This window comes from Pelobates fuscus, chromosome 13 (genome assembly GCF_036172605.1).
Source record: "Pelobates fuscus isolate aPelFus1 chromosome 13, aPelFus1.pri, whole genome shotgun sequence".
Taxonomy (NCBI): domain Eukaryota; kingdom Metazoa; phylum Chordata; class Amphibia; order Anura; family Pelobatidae; genus Pelobates; species Pelobates fuscus.
Window position 1 is genome coordinate 50,515,625 of NC_086329.1, and position 17,550 is coordinate 50,533,174.

General features: G+C 38.1%; 1 protein-coding gene across 2 annotated transcripts in view; it reads left to right on the forward strand.

The window, feature by feature from the left end:
• Window positions 1-17,299, forward strand: part of LOC134583459 (B2 bradykinin receptor-like) — a 47,199-nt gene extending 29,900 nt beyond the window's left edge. The window contains exon 2 of one of the 2 annotated variants that reach the window (XM_063440384.1): window positions 15,157-17,299. In XM_063440384.1, the coding sequence (XP_063296454.1) occupies window positions 15,158-16,261 (1,104 nt within the window). In that variant the 5' untranslated portion in view covers window position 15,157 and the 3' untranslated portion in view covers window positions 16,262-17,299. Of the gene's footprint in view, window positions 1-15,153 lie in introns of both variants that reach the window. The other variant, XM_063440385.1, reaches the window with a different exon arrangement.
• The last annotated feature ends 251 nt before the right edge of the window (window positions 17,300-17,550 follow it).

Genomic DNA, 17,550 nt, shown 5'->3' on the forward strand with positions numbered 1-17,550 from the left:
TAGATTGTGCCAGTCACTTCTGTTAGGGGAGCTAATGAAAGTAGGAAGAATCCTCCCTGGCTGTTTGGGTGGGGGGGGGGGGGGGGGTGTTACCTAGTTAATTTAAAAAGAAATAGAATGGAAATCAGCACTTTTATAAACTGGGGTTAAACTATAATACTTCACACCCATAAAGCACTTAAACAAGCTGAAGCCCTTTTGGGGCGTGAAGTGGTCCTTTAATAGATTCACTGAACTGAGCACAGCATATTAGAAGTTATGCTGAAAATATAGTAAAAGCTATTTCTTCGTTCCAAAATGGTGATAAGATTTCTCCCTGGACCAGTTTATCTTAAGTACTGTGTACTCCCTGGACCAGTTTATCTTAAGTACTGTGTACTCCCTGGACCAGTTTATCTTAAGTACTGTGTACTCCCTGGACCAGTTTATCTTAAGTACTGTGTACTCCCTGGACCAGTTTATCTTAAGTACTGTGTACTCCCTGGACCATTGCATAAAACATGCAAACCAGAAATGACTTATTCATTAACAAAACTGTACAAACATCACTCAAGATAAGCTTTTCCCACAGCACAGGAAAGAGTTCTTCTGAAGATTTGAAGTCGCTCTGTAGGGAAATAGTTCCATCTGGACCAGTTTATCTTAAGTACTGTGTACTCCCTGGACCAGTTTATCTTAAGTACTGTGTTCTCCCTGGACCAGTTTATCTTAAGTACTGTGTACTCCCTGGACCAGTTTATCTTAAGTACTGTGTACTCCCTGGACCAGTTTATCTTAAGTACTGTGTACTCCCTGGACCAGTTTATCTTAAGTACTGTGTACTCCCTGGACCAGTTTATCTTAAGTACTGTGTACTCCCTGGACCAGTTTATCTTAAGTACTGTGTACTCCCTGGACCAGTTTATCTTAAGTACTGTGTACTCCCTGGACCAGTTTATCTTAAGTACTGTGTACTCCCTGGACCAGTTTATCTTAAGTACTGTGTACTCCCTGGACCAGTTTATCTTAAGTACTGTGTACTCCCTGGACCAGTTTATCTTAAGTACTGTGTACTCCCTGGACCAGTTTATCTTAAGTACTGTGTACTCCCTGGACCATTGCATAAAACATGCAAACCAGAAATGACTTATTCATTAACAAAACTGTACAAACATCACTCAAGATAAGCTTTTCCCACAGCACAGGAAAGAGTTCTTCTGAAGATTTGAAGTCGCTCTGTAGGGAAATAGTTCCATCTGGACCAGTTTATCTTAAGTACTGTGTACTCCCTGGACCAGTTTATCTTAAGTACTGTGTTCTCCCTGGACCAGTTTATCTTAAGTACTGTGTACTCCCTGGACCAGTTTATCTTAAGTACTGTGTACTCCCTGGACCAGTTTATCTTAAGTACTGTGTACTCCCTGGACCAGTTTATCTTAAGTACTGTGTACTCCCTGGACCAGTTTATCTTAAGTACTATGTACTCCCTGGACCAGTTTATCTTAAGTACTGTGTACTCCCTGGACCAGTTTATCTTAAGTACTGTGTACTCCCTGGACCAGTTTATCTTAAGTACTAGTATTATATGTATGCTAAGATGTCAAATACATCTATAAGATGGAACTATTTCCCTACAGAGCGACTTCAAATCTTCAGAAGAACTCTTTCCTGTGCTGTGGGAAAAGCTTATCTTGAGTGATGTTTGTACAGTTTTGTTAATGAATAAGTCATTTCTGGTTTGCATGTTTTATGCAATACGCTTGGCTGCAATACAAAATAGAATAGTAAAATAAGTCATAATATATAAGGACATAAAATACTATACAATTACTCTAGCCAAGAATCCTGGAAAACAGTCTGGTTACTACAATTATTATACATCTCTTAAGTTTGGAAAAAAAATGGCACATGATAGGGGATAAGATAGTATTATACATATAATTTTGGGAGTCAATGTCTGGAAATCTGGTCACAAATAGAATTATATATAGAATAAGAGGTCACACAGTTAGACTGCAAGAAAAGAAATTTTGTATAAGGCAAAGGAAAGGTTCATTTTTTACAGTAATAATAAGGATGTGGAATTCTGAGGTGGTTTTATCAGAGTCTATACAGATGTTTAAACAGCAATTGGATAAATACTTGCAAAAGTATAAAATATGGGGATATACATTTCAATTAATGGGGTAATAGCTTCTTGATCCAAGCAGATATCGGACTGACATTCTGGGGTCAAGTAGGATTTTTTCCCCTAGTTTGTTGCACAATTGGAAGCGCTTTAGACTGGGTTTTTTGCCTTCTTTTGGATCAACAGCAAAAATCAAATGTGAGAAAGACTAAAATTGATGGATGCATGCCTCTTTTCAGCTATGTAACTATTCTAAGCTCTCTAAATACTTGTGGATGCATGTCATCCGACTCTTGGGCTTTTTTTTATATCTTTTAATTATCTGAAAAAAATAACAAAATTTAAAAAAAAAACTGGTCAGTGCTTAAAGTGTTAATCTTAAATTATCAGAGTGATCAAATAACTTCACAAACCCCTTTGATACTACATTTACGATTATCATTACAATTCAGAGAATAAAGTAAAGCCCACAGTGTAACAGTTCATTAATACTTAGCCATACAATGTAAAATATGAAAGTAATTCCTGCAAATTTCAAACTGGTTAACACACTTTGCTATGGGAATATCTACAAAACAAAAGCATGTAGTGTAATACTGACAATGTATTGATGAAAAGAGGTGCAATTAAAATCCTTACAAGGTACAATTGGGAGATTTTAAGACTCACTAACATCACCCAGTTTAACAGAAGTTGGTTACTGCCTTCACCAGTCCTCCTCCTTCTCCTTGGCACAATGTGCATCAGAAATCATGCAGGGGACGGTGACCCTATCACGGGAAAACCCCAAGATTCTGGACCACAGACCTTTAAATCTGTGTGATAGGCTATTAGCAAACTGCTCTCAAATCTACTTGTTTCACCCAAGCTGGTGGGCTCTCTCAAGATAGAGCACAGACAGTATCATCCAAGATTATATAAATGTCCGGTGTTCCCAGTTCTTAAAGGCATATTTCTCACTTCAATAAATCTAGTAGGGCATCCCATTGTACAGCGCTACGAAATCTGACGGCGCTATATAAATAATAAAATAATAGTTAAATAAGCAGCACTTTCTGAACATACAGAAAGAAGACATCTACATTAAAACATTATATTCTTGCAAATTATTCTAAAGGAAATCAAGACAAAAATAAATAAATAAAATAAATAAATACAAAACCACCAAACACAGACAATTAGAGATTCTTAACAGAATACAAATCCAGATGTGTGAGACACATTAATCATTCAATTCACATGAATAAAATATCTTCCTACAATTAGTAGAGTGAGGAATTCTTGTCACTATAATAACAATTTAATTTAATTTTATTTTTTTTAATTCATGTAACTAAAATTCTTACCTTAGCATTAATTAAATTGGTGATACAAAACAATATAACCATAAAATACCTCCAAATATTTTAATATATTCATACATATATACACATACACCTCAAAAAGGAAATTAGGATTAAAGAGTTTTACCATAAATGTGTGATAAAATAATTATAGATAAAATGTATTCTATATCTATGTGCTATTTTAAAACATCAACTCATGTCTTCAAATGAATTAATTGCCAATAGTATTTTTTTTACATTAACCTCCTGGGAACCGAGGAAACAAATTGTCTTCCAATTTCTTTCCATTTTGAATGAAAAGGAGAGGAAGTTGCCAACATGCCAGTCTATCACATTACATATTATTATTATTGCCATTTATATAGCGCCAACAGATTCTGTAGCGCTTTACAATATTATGAGAGGGGATTTAACTATAAATAGAACAATTACAAAAAACTTACAGGAACAATAGGTTGAAGAGGACCCTGCTCAATCGAGCTTACATTCTATAGGAGGTGGGGTGTAAAACACATTAGAACAGGAGTAAAACACATTAGGACAGGATATCACTGAAAAGCCCAGAATGACCTTTTTACGATACAGCAGGGATTGATAGAGTAGCTCAAAAGAATAGAAGGAGATGCATGTGAACAAAATGTCTAGTACAGAGGACACACGTTAATGGGCTGGGACTCAGGAGGTTTATTCAATTAAAAAATAAAAACAATAGAAAAAACCCATAAGCATCTTCCAACATCCTTCCAATTCCAGTCAAATACTGCATTAACTTGAATCTAATGTGCCATCAAATCTAATGCGTATTCCAAGTTTGGAAACTTTATTTTGCCAAAAAATGTGCTCATTAAATTTGAGTACCGTAAATATGATATTTATGTGTATGGGCACCTCAAAAACAGGATTTGAAAAACTATAAATATAATAACATATAAATATATTTTCCAGTCTGATCATTTAAAATGGATCCTTTAAGTGTTGCCAGTTTCTTATAATATTGAATTTTGATCAGGCACTAAGAGAGATTTTTCTGGTTTTAGCAGCTATCCACGTGTTTGTATGTTTTAAAATGATTGTCATGGGGTTATTACCTTAACTTACAGGATATTGGAAACCCACAAAGAGAGCGTCAAAAATAGACGTACTACTGTGCCTTAGAGTGGCCGGGCGTAATGTTTTATAAAGAATGGTGCATGAAACGGTCACTTAACATCAAATTTTTTTTCCCCCATTGTTAAACTAGTTGTTCCAATATCACTCAATGTCTATTTAAAAGTAACATCCAATAATCAGCCGAATTGAAAATTATTTGAAATTAGGCCGATCAGCAGGTCATCTGAATGCCATATGGACATATAACTGAACTCGCATATGTTCATTTGATCCTTTATTTGGGTTTCTGAATGCCAATAAGACAATTGATGGGAAAAAAGTTGATTGATGGATAGGGTACAGCTACTAAATGTTAACTTTATTCACAGACCAATTGAGAAATGATCAATAGTGGGGTAAAAACAGTAAATGGAAATATATATACATATATATTTTATTTTTTTGAGTGACAAAAGTACTCCTTTCCTTTGGTACCTTGTCCTGTGATTAGGTTGTTAAACACAGTCTTTTCAGGCTTCAGAGACCCTTCACATGCTGGATGAGGTAAAATCACACGCTCTTTTTATTGTGGCTCCAAAATGTAACACTGTGCAGTAAGGTGTAACAAAATAAAGAAAAACAAAATCCTTGCTCTTCTGAGCACTAACTTACAAAATAATAAACTAACTGGGTTGGATGGCTTGCCCATTTTGCAACATAAATATCCACATTACTGGTTCTTTCAGATTTCTCTTTCAACTCACAGGAATCAAAAACACTACTCTCCTCCTTCTTGGCAGGGGAGTACTTAATAGCACCTGCAATTAACAATCTTTTTCAGGTGAGGTAAATCAGAATGTTGAAACTCTGGAACTGGACTCCTCACCTGCAGTTCCCAAACAACCTCCAAAATGTGGAGTGGAGCACTGGCCCACCCTACTCTCCAAGTGCTTCACCCCAGGGCCCAAACATACACTTATATAAAGTGCAATATTCATTTTAAAACAACACATTTCCCTGGGGGTAATCTTACACATTACACAAAATCTTCTGCATTACACCTTGCAGAATTTGGGGAGATATATACACTCCATACAGCACAATTCCTTGCTTTCGGTCACAATATATATAGAGAGAGAGAGTTCTAAATTATATATTTATTTCTGCTACTTGTAGTTTTCCTTATTTCAGTATTTATTTTTTTACGTGATATGTAAACCAAATGTCAGGAAATGCATCTATCAGAGTACTGATAATGTAAATAATAATGACATTATTTTTAGCACCCTTCTAGTTCACTGGAATCATATCCCCAAATATTTTGCATGGATAATGACCTCTACATTGATAACTATAGGACTACACAAACTAAATTTTTTAAGTTATATGGCCAGACCGAATATGTGCCATGCACAGGTCTACTAAATATAACAATACTGTATATTGTGCAAGGAGTCCATTCGTGCAGTCCCGTCAGTTTTTGTCAAGCTGCTTTTAGGCAGTTTGACAAAAAAAATAAAAGTTTTAATTTTCTTTAATACGGATAAAACCATCTGTATGAGTAAGCTGAATTCAAGCTGTCTGTTAAGCCTTCCGGCACCGACTGAGTCCAGCTCCTGGTTCAGAGAGGAACATGTGTCCGTTTGGCAATACCAACTGGGTGTTTAAAGCTGACAAAGCACAATATTGAAATTTCACTTTGTTAGTAATGATCCCTACCCAGTTATAAAGCAATGAACAGAAGATGATTCACATATTGTATCCATCTTGTTAATCTCCATTCGATAGATAATCACATTTTCACTCCATCCTGTGTTATTACATGACGATGACACCCATGTGTCAGACAGCTCATCACTCCTTTTGAGTTATAACAGAGCACATCGTCCGATGCCTCTGGTAATTATTATGTACCATTTACAAAAAAAACAGAATTTTTAAAACATGTTTTTTTTCTGCTTAAGCTGGAGATCGAGTCATTCTCACTTTTACTGAGTCAGTTTGAAAATCTGCAGATTGCAAAACAATTTAATATGATCTACAAACTGATGACTCCGAATTAGGCAATTTAACCTAAAATAGGAATGTTTGTTTCATTTCTTTAACAACCATTTATCCTCCTCTACTTGCAAGTCGTGATGTTTTATATCAATGTCAATTAATGTATACACAAAATAAAAAATATTTAGCCACCACAGTTAGTTCATTCTCAATCAGTGATAGATGCTTGAGGGTTTATTTACTAAACAGTGAATTGCAGTAAGTTAGAAAGCAAATTGTCAAATTGAAACTAAAATATCTCAGCTGTGTTTGTAGAGGAGTTGGAGTATTTCCCCCAAATTATCCCAAGTGGCATTAGCATACATTTTGCTGTTTTTTTTCCACATCACTAGAATCTGTTTAGTGAATAATCCTCACGAGTCTAAAACTTTGTAATTTCCTTAGTTAAATGTTGAATACATAGAAGCAATTCTTAAAGAGTTACTCTAACTCAGGGGTGCCCAGAAGGAAGATCCCCGGATGTCTGAAAAACTACAGCTTTCATGATGCTTTGCCATTGTAAAATCATTCTAAAGGCAGTCTAAAGGCATGCAAAGCATCATGGGGGTTGTTGTTCTACAACATCTGGGAATCTACCTTTTGGCACCTCTGCTCTAACCCTTTTGAAGGGGGAGAGATTTTCTGTGTAAAACTTCCTATTGGGAACTATTTAGAAGCCCCCCTCAATTTGCAGTAAAACCTGCAAAATAAAACTTTTACTTACCTGGAATCCAGCACCTGGTGAAACTCCCGGCACTAATCTCATAGAGAAACCTGTGATTGGACCATTTTGCCAGCTCAATGCGCATGCTAGCGCTCCGGGCTAGCGGGGTGAGGGAAAGGGTAAGGAGGATTTTTTAAGAAGAAAAAAAAACAATGTGCAACTGAGGGAGCCAGGAGGGAGCGCAATGTGGGAGTGAATAGTAATCTTCCCTTTGCAGGGGATCTGCCTGCAAGGGTAGGATTATCATGCTGAAAACAAATGTATTTTATGCACAGAATTGACATTGCCAGCCCAGAACAGAGTTCTTGACTGCCAATGTCAGGTGGACTGGGTGAACTGGGTAAACAACTAGTCCACAGCATACAATTAATAGTGTTTCACTGCTCATACCGGCTTCTAACACCACGACCACTTCAGATCACTGAAGTGGTCATGGTGGATGGAGTAGCGAGAGAGAGAATATTAATTAACCAGTGAGATTTAGTAATTACGCTTAATAACCATATATTTAACAAATATATATTTGTGAGGTATGAAAAATAAAAAAAAAATTAGACATCCATGCTTTTTCACCCTGTAGCTGGGTGTGACGATCTTAATGTCACTTTTATTATTATTAATATTTATAAAGCGCCAACAAGTTCCGCAGCGCTTTACAATGGGTGGACTAACAGCCATGTAGTTGTAACAAGACAAGTTGGACACACAGGAACAGAGGGATTGAGAGCCCTGCTCAATGAGCTTACATGCTAGAGGGAGTGGGGTATAGTGACAAAAAAAGGTAAGGGTAGGGTAGAAAGATGTTTTATATTATCTGTGTTTTGCACCAGGCGGTCAGCATAGACAAAGCATACAGAGACAAGGAGAAATTAAACAATGTTTCTATTTCTTCTCTTGATTTGTAAAGTTTGCCCTGCTTTGCAATGTTTAAACTAGATTTTGATTTTGATTTTGTTTCTCAAATCTTCAATATAAATTTAAAAGAAAATAGGTTAACCCAAGTTTCATGAAAAATAGGTTAACTCAAGTTATAGGTGATTTGCAATGTTTTTATTCCTTCGAGTAATTTTTAGAGTGACTGCTTCCCTTTAATGTATAAACTCCTAAATTTCAAACACTCTATTTAGTAGGAAAAAAGTCTGATGAATGTTTTTTGCAAGGTACTGTTCATGCCAGCTCCTGAGCTATAAGCAGTGACCTGGAAATTCAGATGTTTTATAAAACTGCAAAAAATGCAGCATCATGGAAAATGTTGTAATAACGAAAATGTTTAATCATCCTCCCACCCCATGCCTTGCTCACCATCCTTGCAATATCTGTTTACTGTAGCTGATAACGGCAAGTCCAACGACCGCTGTAGCAAATAACTGGTGATGAATGTCTCTGTAAAGAAGATAACTTCTCACCTACCGGATGAAAAAGACACAAATAAACCACCAGAAACATAGGAAATCAGAAGTACTGCACCAGATTTTTTTCACTAGGTCAGAGTACACAAGCAGTAGGTTCTGAGATATAGATGGTGGTTAAAGGACCACTCAACTGGTCAAATACAAAATAAATATAAATCACTGTTTAATAGAGATACCACAAATTAAAACTTGCATGTCTTTAATTATGCATTTTTTCTTGGAGGTATATCTAAAAACAGTTGAGAAAACCTGCAGTTCTCTTGTCTGCTTCCTTTGCTATCCCTCCCCTTCTAACCCCGCCCAGACTTTCTGTGGCTGTCCAATCACAGACTTCCCAGTGCAGCTCAATGAGAAGTCTTTTGAAGGGCAGGTGCTCTGGGCAATTGCTGCCTCTTGAGTTTAGCTCCACTGAGCTAACCCAACCAGGAAGTAACAGGATCCGTTGTCTGCTTGAAAGGCAGAGGAGTGTAACAAGGTTAATTTATAAAAGGGTACATTTCTATTGAAATCTGCACTTTTTGCAAAACAGAAAAAGAGGACAGACTCTTCACACATAAAGCTTTTCAGCAAGCTAAAGTGCTGTAGGTATCTGTAGTATCCCTTTAAGTAAGCAATATTTCAAGAGAAGTGGAAATACCTGTTTGGATATGTATCCTATCCACAAATAAAGTTTGTTACGTCACCAGATCCCATTTATACACACTAATGTGCATCTCAGCCAACTGCTCAATGTGTAAAAAAAAAATCTAAGCTGGGGTTGTTCTTACACTATGGTGGACTTCAACATAAAAACAAACAAGGTTATTTACTAAAGTGAGATGTTGGGAATTCAAAGCAAATGCTAGGGATTTGCATGGGCAAAAAAATTGTTTTGGGAATTTTGGGTAAGTAAAAAGAATTCGGCACTTCGTGCATTGGCAAGTATCCCTCTCTTGCCACCACAACCACTTACACATCTATAGGGCTCCCAGTGCCAGGAATTAGCTTATTGGTCTAGATTCCTGTTACCATTCACTTAATTGTCCCTCCCTCTCTTGTTTTGCCATGTAACGGATCGACAGGCACCCCGACTGGGTACCTCCGTTGAAGGATGCTCCTAGCACTTCCTGAGGACTCCAAGCACTGCAGCAGACACCACAACCACCGAACCGGAGCAGCATACGAATGCTCTCAAGCATATGAATGCTGTAAACAGCTGAACAGGAAAAGCATACAATCAGCTTACACTCCTGGCAATCAGCATACAATCCAATTCCCCCAATAACGAGACAACACTTAATTTTCAGGCCAAGCAGAACTGACTGTACTGGCACATACAGCCTCTTTTATTCCCAATCCACAAACATAGTACTGCCCACAGGGTTTTACAGAACAACCAATCAATACGTACAATACACAGAGACACTCCCACACAAAATCCTCCCCTCTGCCTGTGATATGATTACTGAACACAATGGGTAATATAATTATCACAGACAGAGAAATACAGTTTTATAAAACATATCACAGGGACCCCAAAACATGCAATAACCCCATATAAATATATATCCTCAGAACCGGGGGATCTGGGTGAACCACATATCCAAAATTCACCCAGATCCGTTCAGTAGTTTGGAAGATACAGTTTAATGCAGATTCCGCAAAACATATACAGATTATATAAAAAATAATTACTGTATAATGTGTCCCCTGTTGTATAGTTTAAAACTACTGCACGATGTCTTTGTGCACCAAATACCGGCGAGATGGCACCGTGTAGAAAAGTCACAACAGGGTCTGTGAGTTAAAATGTCCGCCATCCATTGTTCTCACCATGGGCTTCATCCATTGTTCTCACCATGTGCCTCTGATACATGAAATGGTGGCCACCCAGTAACTCCACAGTATGTCCCCAGATGGTTCATAAAGGGCCAGTAGCAGCATAATACAATACAACATGCCCAAATCCTATATTTAAAGGGTCAAATCTCCCAGGGGCCATAGTCAGCAGGCAGGAGGTGGGCAAACAGGCTTCTCCAATGCCCAGTGGCGAGGTTGGTTCCGCCACATGCCACTTTTCAGAAATCCGAAGCACTTCGGCACTTCGGAAATTCAGAAGCATCCGAATGTCCGAATTGTCGAAATTCGTTACGAATTTACATTCAGAATGAAACGAATTGCACATGTCTAGTAAATACAAAAAGATTGTCACATTGAAGGCAAAGCAGCCGAATTGGAAATTCCCCCAGTTCAGATTCTTAAATTTGAAAATCACTTTTAATTCCGTAACCATGAAAGGGTAACAACATCCGACTTGGGGATCTGTTTCCCATTATCATTGATGGAAAGACAAACAGTGAAGAATTATTGGAGTACAAATATTTATTCATTTATTTAATTCTATTCATCATACTTTTAATGTGTCATCAAAAAGTTGGCATTTAAATGCAAGTTTGGAAACTGTCCACAAAGCACACGTATGTAACCAGAACCAATTGAATTTTCAGTTGACATCATAAAAATGTAGGTAATGTTGTAAACCTTCCCAATCTTTGTGGGCATGTTGCCTGCATGGACCAAGTAAAGAAACATAACCTTGACAAATACAAATATTAGATTAACAAAAAGTAGAATCTGCTTGCAATCAACAGGATTAGCTCAGCAAACAGTAGCTTCCATAATTTGTTTGAGTGGGATAGTACCTGCTGGTAATAAAGGTTCAGTTCTCGTCATCATAAAGATACAGTCTTTTATAAAATCTGAAAGAAATGAAATGGCACTTCCACTACTTGGTTGCTATTTCTACTCGTTTATTTAAATGTGGAAAAATCTAACCCTAATTTCCATCAGTATTTATTAAAACATAATATATATTAACCTTATACTGTGAAATATATATATACACACACACACACACACACACAATTATTCCTAACACAAATAGAAGGAACAATGGTAAACATTTAATTAACTCTTATTTAGCATTCTTTAGTTTGTTTTCAACCTTATAAAAGAATGTATTTTTTAAGAGAGAAATTAAGACTGCGCCATGTCTGGATGGCATGGTGAGAACTGTGACAGTTATGAATGGGAAATGTTAGTGAGCCTTAGCAATAAGTCTCACCATTATACATTGCAAGGATTTTAATCGCACCATTTTTCTCTAAATAAATCATCAGCTTTATTCTAAGCACGGTGCAGTGGAAATACTTCTTACATGAAACTGAAGGGTGGCTGAATTACCGGGAGCTACAGTATATATTTTAAAAGATGCAAACTGATACGTTTTTTAAACTGTTTATATGTATATACGCAAAAACATAATATTTAGGGATAAATAGGGAAATAGTGGGGTAATAGCTTCTTGATGCATGGAGATATCTGACTGCCATTATGAAGTCAAGAAGGAACTTTTTCCATATTTGTTGCAAAATTGGAAGCACTTCAAATTGGGGGTTTTTGATCAACAGTAAAAACAGATGGGAGAAAGGCTGAACTTGATGGACACATGTCTCTGTTCAGCTATGTAACAATTGATTTTAATGGGGTTGTTTTACCAGCAAGGATATTGTAACTTAACTATTTTCTCTTTTCACTACTAAACTTCTAAGTGAAATAGTTTTAAGGGATAATATTTTTTTTTTTATAATTCTTTTTAAGTTGGCATAGGACAGACACAGGTACTTTGCCACAACCGTGTAATCAGGTATAGACATAACACGTAACAGCATGGCATTATTCAGGCATGGCAGACAATTATCTTGCACATTTTTTGTAAAACATGTTGGCCTGTTCAGTTATAGCGATCTGTTTTACGCATGGGATATCTACTCCTCGCTAATCAAGCTATATAGCGGTATATAGGGGGTAATCCCTAGAGTGCTGACAGTATTTTATTTTTTGTTTTATTGTGATTTTCTTGATCTGGCAGCTCACAATTCGGATTTGTTTTATTGATTTGTATGTTGATATGCTCTTGTGCTTTCTTCTTATATTTTTATTATGAAACTTTCAATTCTCCACCATCCTTTTTTTGTCTCAGCCTCCATTGTCTGTTTCAGGTTGTAAGGTCATAGGCCATTTGGCAGCTTTAGAGTACTCCAAATTCTAGATGTGCAGCTAACAAGCAGGGTTGTCTACTGGGATAGTTTAAGACGAACTGTCAGTTCTCTGGAAGTGCAGCAAGAGAAACGAGTTCAATACTCTTAACCCCTTAAGGACACATGACATGTGTGGCATGTCATGATTCCCTTTTATTCCAGAAGTTTGGTCCTTAAGGGGTTAAACAATTACATCTGAATTAAAACATTTCTAGCTTTGAAATCCAAGTTTATATAAGATAATATTCACTAAATGCCTAAAGGTTTGATCATATTCAGTTGTCCACATATGACAGTTTCAACTGAAACAAAATGTTATATGAAACCCATTAAGCTATGTCCAGAAGGCGCATTCTGTTGATTTTTTTTTTGTATTTGCAATTTCATTGATGCAAAAATAGGATAAGGAGTTGGTTAGTGCAGTACCTAAAAAATGTTATAGAAGGAAAAGCAACCACTGCCATTACGCCCCTGCACTGTTGACCTAAAGCAGTATACAACACCACATATATTCAGGAAAGTGAACTCCGCAGCAAAGTGGTATTTATGGGTGTACTAGTGCTACCAAAATGTTTAATGGAGGAAACAAAAGTACAAACGGTTCAGGCCCACAGCCCTTATCAACGTAGAAAGGAGGCATTGCATATTAGCTCACTTTCTTGGTTTGCTGTTCCATTGAGTTGCATTCTGTACAAAGGTTTGTAATCTGGCTATTTACAAGCAGTTCAGCTGCCACTTAAATTGCAATTAAAATTGGACAACATGACTCATCCTGACAGCAGGGGGTCGGAGCCAAACCTATCAGAAGATCTGGTTTCACTGGATACACTGACTGATGACAAAATAACTAACCTGGAAGCATGATCCACAATCTCCTGTTCAAACGAAACCGACCCCATTTTGGAAGCCATAATACCATGTTATACCGGAACACCTACAGACCCCCCCTCACTCTGAAGACCAACCATAATGCGGGTGGCGGCAGGGTCAGGGGAGTGAGGGGGGGGGAACAAACCCTATAGTCTACTCAGCGAACCCTTCCCCCCTCTTCTTTTTTCTCTTCTTCATCTCTCAATCTTCTCCTCCTGTCTCTCAACATGGCTCTGTCTTCCTACCTTACCTTCTCGCCAGCCCCCTCCCCCCCCTTGCCTCTCCCCAACTCTCGTCAGGGCATACATACACCCAAACTGGTAGATCACACAGCCCTCTGACACCACACTACCCGATACCACAGATAGACAACACTTGCCGCACAACCCCTCAGAAGAGGGGACCACCCCCTTTCCCACTTAATACCACCTCACCTCTCCACTACCCTTCCAGACTCTCCACCTGCCACCGCCAACATATTGGCCACCTCCTGGCCACCAAGGATGTTAGTGGTCACTCAACCCCACTGTATCCTGCATGACCATAGGGACTTGAAAATAATTTGCTGCAATTTGTTGTAAATTATAAGCCACAAGAGTGCCAAAAGACTGTCCACTGAGCCCACTCATGCAGTTAACACTATGCAGCGAATCCACAACGAACCCTACCAACGTAGTGCATTGTTTCACCCTCTGATGCACAACAATAATCCGCTGTGCGTCACATGACGCGAGAATGTGCTTCTAACTCATACCTGTATTATGTACTTTGTCATATCCTGACAATGGCTGCTACCAACCTTGCTCATTGCTTGATGATATGCCTCACCATGTAGCTAAAGTATGTTAAGGGTAACTTTATTCCACCCACTCTAAGAAAATAATTAGCTTGAGGATCTCCCAGTGTGGGTGGAATAAACTTATCCCTATCCTTAATTCCCTTTGTGTACCATTTTGTGTCTGTACAGTAGGAGAGGATTGTGAAATCATTACTGACTAGATACCTGCATTGCTCTTATAACTGTGCATTTTGCCTTTCCACGTTCCATGAACTGCCAGGTGGACAGGCGAGAGATCAGGCTGCGCAGGGCACAGCAGGGGGTGGATTTGACCATAAAAGGGGGCAGTTCTAGCCGTGAAAGAGGCAGGCCCACTTCTAAAGAGGGAGGCCAGGCTGACTGATGCCCTGTCTTTCAAGAGAGTCCATGCTCTGAGCACATAGCCTTATTGTGCAGTCTCCACCTGCACCTTGAAAATGTGGGAACGGTGCATGGGACCCAGTTTTGCCGGGACAGTATTTCAAACTGAGGGACTGCCCCCACAATTTGTTACTGTTGGCTCCTATGTACATTTTAAAAAGAAAATAAACTGCATAGTCGCTTTAGTTTATAAGTGTGGAAGACTTCCTGATTTTATGCAAGAAAATTTTTGTAAATGCTCATGTTTGCTAGGTGAAATTTAATCCATATTTTTTTCATATTTTACAGGACAATGGCTCTGGTGCAAGATACAACAGAAATCTTTAATCCATTGTTAGAGATCACCACTTATGCCATCACAAATTCCACGAAGGAGTCATCAGATTTGTGCATTACTCCTGAAGGCATAGGCTGGCTAACTGAATACCAACCAGTTTACATGTGGATCATTTTTGTCTTGGGTTTCATAGAAAACTTGATTGTGATTTGTGTCTACCTGTTGCACAAGAGTCGAAGTACAGTGGCCGAAATCTACCTTGCAAATTTAGCTGCTGCAGACTTGCTTTTGGTCTGTAGTTTACCCATTTGGGCCCTTACCATATCCAACTCATTCACCTGGGTCTTTGGAAGTTTTCTTTGCGTTGTTGTTAATGCCCAGGCACAGATAAACATGTATGCCAGCATTTACTTTTTATTGATGGTCAGCATAGACCGATTCCTAGCACTTGTGAAGACAATGTCATCTGGGCGCATGAGAGGAACTGGCTGCGCAAAACTTAACTGTTTAATTATTTGGATATTTGCTGTCTTGATGAGCATTCCTAAAGTTGCCTTTCGCGTTGTCACATATGTTGAACAATTCAACACCACCATGTGTCTCACTAATGCGGGTCCGGAATGGCATGTTGCCTCAAATTTCCAGCTAAACATCGTGGGCTTCTTGATACCAATAATAGGGATTGCATACTGCACCTTACAGATTATGAATGTTCTGCGTAACAATTCAATGCAGAAGTTTAAGGAGTTTAATACAGAAAAAAAAGCGACAGTCTTAATCTTCACCGTCCTCTTGCTGTTCATTGTGTGCTGGCTGCCTTTTCATATTTTCACCTTTCTTGATACTCTGGATATCTTAGAGGTTTTTCCCAAGTGTGCTTTATCTAACTTTTTTGAAATTGGCAACCAAATCTCAACGTATATTGCCTACAGTAACAGTTGCATCAACCCACTTCTATATGTCCTGGTTGGGAATCATTTCAGAAAGAAAACGATGGAAGTCTATCGACAGCTTACATCGAGAAGACACAGAGAGAGAAATTTTTCCATCCCCACTGACTTTTCAGCAGACACCATAAGGACTTCAATTTCAATGGGAACCCAAAATCGAATATTTTGATTTGAAGAGTACCTTTTCAGCAAGGCTTGCAGCCAGAAAGGACTTTATTAACAAATATTGAACATAATATGAATGTAATATATCAAAGTACTGATAAGCTGCAGTTATTTATTTCTCCGTTTTATCTTGCTTTTATGGAATAGAAAGTCTGCTTTAAACTATCAAACAATTAGCTCAGGTGTTGTTAAAACATTAAGAATTGTATTTAGACCTTGACCTCTGTAGCCTGAAATTGTTTCTATGGGCCAGCCTATAGAGGCTCCCAAAGTCTCCCAATTTAAATCTTGACAGCCTAATTTTAACGTGCTGTCCCACTATGAGGATTTTTTGGAAAACAAATTGGACAGAAGGGCAAGTACTCCAAATTCATAACTGCCACCCCCATCTAGAAATCAGCCACATCCTAAATACAACATGCAATGTATGCACTTTCTAACACAATGTATAGCTAAATACCGTGGAGAAATTGTGATTTAAAAAAAAATAAAAATAACTTTCCAGTAGGCACAATTCTACATATATTAAAACTTTTACTGTAAATATTTTTGTATGCCCTCAAAAACTTAAAGGGACACTATAGTCACTAAAACAACTTTAGCTTAATGAAACAGTTTTGTATATATCATGCCCCTGCAGTCTCACTTCTCTATTCTCTATTTAGGAGTTAAATTACTTTGTTTATGCAGCCCTAGGCACACCTTCCTGCATGTGACTTGCATAACCTTCCTAAACACATCCTGTAAAGAGTCATCTAATGTTTACACTTCCTTCATTGCAAATTCTGTTTTATTTATTATCTCCTAATCTGCTAATAGCTTGCTAGACCCCGAAAGGAGCTTCCTGTATTTAATTAAAGCTCAATTTACAGATCAGGAGATACAAATGTTTAAAGTAAGTTAACATCTTATTGAAAATTAAAAATTTTGTTTTCATGCAGGCTGTGTCAGTCACAGTCAGGGGAGCTGTGGCTGCATAAACAGAAACAAAAGTGATTTAACTCGTAAATGGCAGAGAATTGAGCAGTGAGACATCAAAGGCATGATCATACTCATTTACTCAGAAACATACTCATTTTCCTGGCACTATAGTGCCCTGACGCTGCCCCCACCCTTAGGGTCCCCCTCCCACCGGGCTCTAGGGGGAGGAAGGGGTTAAACTTACCTCTTTCTCCAGCACCGGGCGGGGGACTCTCCTCCTCCTCTTCTCTTCCATAGCGACGTCATCGGCTGAATGCGCATGCGCGGCAGGAGCCGCGCGCGCATTCAGCCAGTCCATAGGAAAGCATTCTC